Genomic DNA, 7,391 nt, shown 5'->3' on the forward strand with positions numbered 1-7,391 from the left:
TGTGTATCAATCCGTGAATCCGTGAATTGATGGAACGTGAACTTGAACTGGATTCATCGGGGACACGTTAATCACTTTATCTGAAGGTCAGTGCAATCGCCTGTTTGGCTGGTAGCTCGGGAGGTCGACTAGTAATACCATTGACTCGCTGCGTCGATATGCCCGAATCTGACGCCGAGAACAGGGACTTCAGGATCTTCGGCATTAGGCGGTTAAGTCACTTCAAAATACCTCAAGAGTATAGGGTTAGTTTAATATCTTGGTTTGCTATCTTTCATCCAGGAAGGACGGTGTCGCAGTGTTGCAGAATTCGAAAAGCTGAACAGGATAGGGGAGGGAACCTATGGGATTGTCTGTAAGTATATTTCACATTTTAAATACAGCTTGTCTAGATAGAGCTCGGGACACTGTTTCCAAGGAGGTGGTGGCTCTGAAGAAAGTGCGAATGGAGAATGTACGAGATGGTGAGTTCATTTCTTCCCTGTGACCACAATTAGGTATCCCAATAAGCAGTCTGCGGGAGATTACACTGCTGCTCAGCTTGAAGCATCAGAACGTCGTGCATCTCCGCGAAGTTGTTGTTGGTCGTGGACTCGATAGGTAATATTCAGTTCATTTGTCGAATTCTGTGCAGCATTTTCCTCGTGATGGAATATTGTGAACAGGATATGGCAAGCCTTTTAGACAACATGCCGAATCCATTCACAGAATCTCAGGTCAAGTGCATAATGCTACAGCTTTTCAAAGGTCTGAGGCACTTGCACGAAAATTTCATCATCCACCGCGATCTTAAAGTTTCCAATCTATTGATGACGGACAAGGGCATGGTGAAGATAGGTATTGTTTTGCCTTTCATGCTAATTTTGTAGCTGATTTCGGTCTTTCGCGACCTACTCACTCCCACAATCCCATGACGCCCTGTGTTGTCACCCTATGGTAAGTTGTCGGTCCGGGCGTATCACTGTATGCATGTTCAGTTTAGTCTTGATGATAGTAAAGTTTAAAGCTTGGAACATCTGTTTTTAAGTGTGGAGGTGGGTTGGCTGCCGGGCGAGACGCTGGTATGTCAGTTGAGGGACTTGGTAGTATACATGCCTGACTATGTTGATACTTAACGATCGACTCATTTACGGCTAGTAGCATGAGTATAGCGTGTGCCAAATGTTCTGGGAACGACATAAAGCACGACATTGATACGAATGCACACTGCAGTCCCATCAAACAACGGTGACATGGTGGAGACGGCCTACCAGGTCATTCGTGACAGCGCACTGCACTGTAAGGGCAAACAACAGCAGTGAACTCATTTTCATAAATTTGCCAACATACCAAGAAACTAGCGTGTCCGCGGATTTTCTTTTTTCCAACTATTGGTTTAAGTTGGCCATAATCATAGTCCTATTTACGGCAAATAGTGTTTTTCGTCTCTTCGCGTACACTTATCTCCGTCCATCCATATACCGGGGCACGCACACAGGCGTTCACCCACATACTCAGTCTGGTACGTCGCTAATCTTGATTATCACTCACGTTCGAACTCCCTGGTTAATTGATCGTAGTTTTGAATGCTTCGACTCTTGTCGCCTCCTGTACTGGCGTGGACAACGGTTGTTGACTGATCTGACTGAACCCTGTCGCGGCGACTGGGTCGTTTGAGAAAGAGAATTCTGGAGACTAGCTTGTACAACATAGACGCACAGGTGATATGTACTTTACTGCACTCAGCCACTGACCAGCGGAGTGAATATTTTTTGTTATAATTTATATATGAATTAACTTGGAACTCCGACGGGTTGCGCGCTGCTGTACTGAGGAGTGTACGTGCACTCACGAAGATTCTCTTACCAACTTGGTCTGTGGGCAGAGGCCTGACTAACGGTCTCCTGGTCCTTCACGTTGGTGGTTGAAGCATGTGTGGCGAGTTGCCCATTAAAAATGTTGGCTGCTCTGACTTGGCCTTGCGCCAATCACAACTGCTTTACAGTTAGGCTTTTGAGCCACACCTTTTTATTAATGTCTCTAATCGTCGTCCTGGCAGACCATTTTGGAAGTCCGTTCCTTACAAACGTTGAAAAGATTGTCGCAAGAATGTCCTTTTCTAAACCCGTGTTCCTCCGAACAATCAGGTGGGGACAATAGTCCCACCAGGTACGCGTTACCGAGCTTTCTGACAAATTGACAGGCCTGTCACTTTACACGACTACGAAAAAGTCCATTCTGAGCGCGTCAGTGAACTCCTTTGGGGGAGGCGGTTATCGAGTCAATGACTGGGGCGGCTGTTATACGCTGCCTTATTTTCGAAAGCCTACCGACGTATTCCAAGGACTGTTTTGGGCTTGCGTAAGCTTGTGCGGCTGTCCCCGTTACAAGCTGGGTTAAGCTTGTCTTACTCTGCCAGCGACAGTTAATTTAACGTACGGGAGGTGTCCAGTGACTTCCGTTTCTTTCCTGGTAGGGTTGTTATCCTACCTGCTAACCAGCTTCTGGGTTTGTCATTCGTGGTTACTTTGGAGGAGCATGGAACTAAATAGGCTCGACTAATCTTCTGCAGTTCAACCTGAGACCTCCTCTTTCGAACTAGTGTTTCCTCTTTTTCGCTCACCCAAGTGCAAAGAAGAGCTTGGTAGTGGTTTGACTGTTTGTGGTGTAAAAGAATCACCACATGGTTGTCCTGTCCTTAATAAGGGATCATCGATCAATGGGAAAAAGTATTCTTCAACCAAGTTTGATTAAAATGTTTTTGGTCAGTTTGTTCGCTTGCCATACAAGCCCCATAATTGACTGTCGTTGGTGTTGTGCCACCGCTTCCAGGTATCGCGCACCGGAAGTCTTGCTTGGTGATAAGAATCAAACCAAAGCCATCGATATATGGTAAGGAATGTCGATCGGTTTCTCTATACTCCATTTTCAGGTCTTCCGGGTGCATCATGGGTGAGCTATTGCTGCACAAACCTTTGCTACCAGGACAATCCGAGGTTCATCAAGTTGAGTTAATAATAGACCTGTTAGGTACTCCTAATGAACAGATATGGCCGGTATGTTGTTACCTTTCCTTATGTTGCCTTCTGTTAAGGGGATGTCGAAGTTGCCGGCTCTTGAGAAAATAAACCTGAAAAAACAGCCGTACGTTCCAAGATTGCATGTCATGCATTTCCTTTTGTCGTGTTGCACAGCCTGAATGAATGGTGAATGACACGATTGTGTTATCCATTTTTTTCACGGTGTTGGTGTTTCTATGTGGCATAGTAAGTAGTGTAATTTAACTCTAGTAGAAGCAACATCATGACGACCACATCATCATCATCATCGGCAGCATGAAATCAGTGTTCCACACCGATACTTCACTGCCGTACAACCATGATTTCTTCGAATGCCTTATTGTAAAGAAAAGAATAAAAGTGCACGGGGAAGGGTCTTCATGCTAGCTTACCACAATCATTCCGAGGTGCCTACACCTCCAGACATTCACTCAGGCAATCTTGATAGAAACCGACAACAACAACGCCATTGACATCAGTTGGTAGCCATATCTTGTAGTGTCTCCAATCAGGCGCAGTGGGGATCACATGGTCCCCATCCTGGAAGGCGAGTAGCACCGACACCAACCAAGAGTTTCGTGATCCCCTTCATACTCCTTTGCCAAGTCAAGGGTTGACCACCTCTCTGCTTACGCCTCTCTGAATCGGGCATGGAAAACAGCGCTCTCTTCGGCATACGCAATACATACCCCAACCAACACAGCTTCTGTTGCTGGACACATTCTTCAATGGAAGTACCCGTTGCACAACCGAAAACGCACTTTCTAATTGTCTCATTACGAATTTTCGGACACTAACCCACACGAACTATAGTTCTGAGACAAAGATTGTCGAACACCTGAAGAAGTCTCAGGTCGGCTGCTCGAATAGGCCAAATCTCCCAGCCATGCGACAAAACAGCCTGTACTGTAGCTTGATACACACGTCCCTTGAGATTCAGGGATAAACCACTTTGACGACATAGGTGTCTCAAATTGGCGAATGCGACCCGAGCCTTGCAGATTCGTGCATGCACCTCATCTGTCAGACTACAATCAGAACTAATACAGCCTCCAAGATACGTGAAATGCTCCACAACTTCCAGTCAGAAGAGGAACTTGTCGTCGGTGAGAGTTCCTTGGTGAAAGTCCGGACGGCGGGAACGTGTTTTCTCCGCAGTATGGCTGATGCACGTGTTCCATAGTCGTCCGTGGAGAGTGGTTGACTTTCGGCTCCTTGCGCGCGCTCGAGTCTCTGTGTAGGACCGTTTGCGTGTACGTGTCAGCACATGAGTAGTTGCTACGCTCACTAGACGGTAAGACAGTCGATGTCAGATGAGTAAGCTTAATATGACGTGGTTTGTGATCCAGTGAGCGACTGTGAGTTGAAAAGTCAAGTATATGAGTGACCGGGTAGCTGCAAGCTCTCCGTATACTCTCACACGTCCGGAGGTCTGGCATTCTTCGGTGGGCAAGCATGGCAAGCAGAACAGACCAGTCAACCGAGCCGAATGCGCCTTGGAAATGCAGGAACCCTGAAATCGTGGGTCGCTTATACGTATGGCGTTGTTCTAGCACCCGATGAATTGTGAAGATTTAGTCAATGCAACCCCTACCAGGCCGGAATCCCGCTTTCTGCTCTCGAGTCAGTGTCTCACGAGCCACCACAAGTCGACGAAAGGTTCGCCGAGGACGGACTGTGACGTGGCCTGGCGAAATGCTGGCGGTTATAATCAAGCTGTGTGCTCTGGGACCTTCGGTGGGGTCCATGTGATTTCCCGTGCGGCACGTAACCGATCCCAATGATGAGGTTGTTGTTACTCCTTACCTGAAATCCTAGCTTAGGCTTCTTTGTCGTTGTGTACTGGGCTTGTGTTGGAAGAGGTTTGCAAATGACAGCGAGTTGGTTTCACTGAAGGTATCTCGTTCTAACATGGAGCTCATATGTGTTCATTTCGTTGGTTTTGGGATTAGGTTACCTTGCACTTAGCGGTTTTTATCAGGGGCAGATTTCTTTTGCACTAACTCCACTTCATTTTATTTTAGCCTTTTACTGGGACTTTCTTCCTCCGTAGTTTTGGTAGTTAAGCACGAGTCTTCACTACTGTTGTATATCTATTCCTGATGATAATGGTTACCGAAGTTAGGTAGTGGAGTCTGAAAGGCACCTTGTGTCTGAAGCTTAGATTTCCATGCGTGAGTTTTAATTGTTGTTTACGGAGATAATGGATCCCCGATCACGGGTCTCTTCTCTATAACCTAAGTCTATGTAGCGAAAACACTTTGCCCGGCATCATCAAGAAAGTTGCGAATACTCCAGATTCCGAAGCTTATGAAGTTGGTAATACATGAAGTTTTTAGTGCAGTACAGAATCTGAAACGCTGGGTTGTGCTCAGTTCTGCTGTATCGTTGAGGCTTGATCACATTTGGTTGGAAACTGCGCGTCCTGATGGCTTCCTATAGGGTATCAGGCTGTTTGTGCCAACCTTCCCTTTTCAATGGCGTGTTCATACTCAAGGGTGATTGGCAATCAAGCACCAGCGTTTACCACCAGTTTATCGTGTTTCGATATTCTACCCTAGTTTTTGGTAAGCATTTCTCATTCAAATCAGTGCTTTTCATTTTTAGGTATAACAACCTAAGACACACGTTTCCATGGCTTTCAGACGCCGGTTTACGTCTCTTAAACTTCTTGTTTATGTATGATCCTGCTAAGCGCGCACGAGCTCGGGAGTGCTGCCAAAGTTCCTACTTTCGCGAACACCCTTTGCGTAAGTTTTATGGTGTTTGCCCTCTTATTGAGTGTTCCTACGTCATTTCACATCACTGTCTAGTCATTGGACATTGAGCTACAGCTCATAAACACTGCGCTTCGGTAAAACCTCAACTGATCAGCGTGAGGTCTCAGAATCGGGACATAGGCTGGTCGTTATTGCCTAGGTATCTGAGCATCAGATCGCACGAGTCCCTCCGAATCGGGCACGGGCACCTCTTTGCATTTTACTTGGTTCGATTTTTGAACTCATTTGTATGGTAGGATTACCGAAGTTAGGGAGTCATTGCGGTCACGGTGATGTTCGATCACAGGAGTTCGCTCTGATAAGAGATGTAAATTAGAAGGGATGCCCTTGATTTCCAGACACCGCCAAAGTTTCTGTTGATCGGCGTTGAGAATCAGCCTCCAGATCAAGAAAAGCCACCAACATGAGACGCTTGAAAGAGTCGTGCTGTTCGGGGAAAAGGTATAGCTGATTCACCCTCAGTCAGTGCGAAATCCAGCTCGATTCTCGATCCCTCTGCAAAGTAATGCTGGCGAACAATTTGGATGTGGCGGATACCAACCTGATGCCACAAAACCCATACGAAAACAGATTTGAGGATGGTGGTTGTTTCCTTACTATCTAGCACATTGTCTGGAATACTGAAGTTTGCAGTGCTCTGCACATCTTTTGAATTCCAGTCTGTTTGGTTGGACTATAAGGATGTTCTCGATTTCATTGGGGGCTCCACTATGGGCGGTCTAACGTCGGTGGTTTAAAGCTTAACTTAGGGCGACGTAAGTGAAACGAATCTTACGTTTTTCGTTATGTTATTCTCGAACGAGTTCCCGCCCCTTCCGCACACCAAAGTAAGGCCTCCAGCTCAATCTTGAACAGTATATCTTTGGTTGGATCAAATGAAGAGGAATCGAGACCCAAAGGCAATTCACAATCTTTGCTGCTAGCTTAAAAACTTAATCGCCCGCAGTCGAGGCGAACATATTTCACGGTAAGTTTTCTTAGAATGCTAGTCATTGTCATTATCTTTGATATTTTTTGTGACAGCCTGCGAACCTGACATGATGCCATCGTTCCCACAACACCGATTAAAACGAAAAGGCTCTCCCGTAGACGATGGAAAAGGACCAGTGTCTCAACAGCACAATGCATCCTCAGGATTATTCGATGCGGCCTTTGACAGAATCGTAAGTACAATTTGTCATGACTTGGTTTGAATTAAGTTTTTACAATCTCTTTATTGCGTTTCCACCACGAGTATATCATCAGACAAAATAAAATGTAGTTTCCCTCTTATTTACGCCGTTATGGAAGGGTGACCTTCATCTCTGGCTAGTACACGGCTATCATCGGTGATTTTTCGCTTTGTTTAGATTGAAAACTGTGCAGTAGGCTTCCAGCAGACTTTCGTGGTTCGAACCTCTGCATCTCGACCTCTCCTGTCTGGGCTTAAGCAACCTGGCAGTATCCCAGCCCTTGTGCATCATCATCATCATCAAAGACAGCAGCAGCAGTGTTTGTACTGATGCTTCACTGCCGCATAACCATAAGGTTCGTCTATATATATATATATATATATATATATATATATATATAT

The 7,391-nt window shown here is 45.8% G+C and overlaps 1 protein-coding gene across 1 annotated transcript in view; it reads left to right on the forward strand.

Annotated features, from left to right (window-relative positions):
• Positions 1-158: 158 nt before the first annotated feature.
• The window catches only part of T265_15378 (hypothetical protein), a gene marked incomplete at both ends in the record, with an annotated part of 15,783 nt that continues 8,550 nt past the window's right edge, over positions 159-7,391 (forward strand). Inside the window, 11 exon segments of the mRNA XM_009177817.1 lie at positions 159-245; positions 283-355; positions 393-464; positions 498-600; positions 635-837; positions 870-936; positions 2,812-2,871; positions 2,912-3,035; positions 3,074-3,123; positions 5,646-5,788; positions 6,842-6,985. Coding sequence (XP_009176081.1) covers positions 159-245; positions 283-355; positions 393-464; positions 498-600; positions 635-837; positions 870-936; positions 2,812-2,871; positions 2,912-3,035; positions 3,074-3,123; positions 5,646-5,788; positions 6,842-6,985 — 1,126 coding nt within the window.

The sequence above is a fragment of the Opisthorchis viverrini genome (assembly GCF_000715545.1).
Source record: "Opisthorchis viverrini unplaced genomic scaffold opera_v5_469, whole genome shotgun sequence".
Classification (NCBI taxonomy): Eukaryota; Metazoa; Platyhelminthes; class Trematoda; order Opisthorchiida; family Opisthorchiidae; genus Opisthorchis; species Opisthorchis viverrini.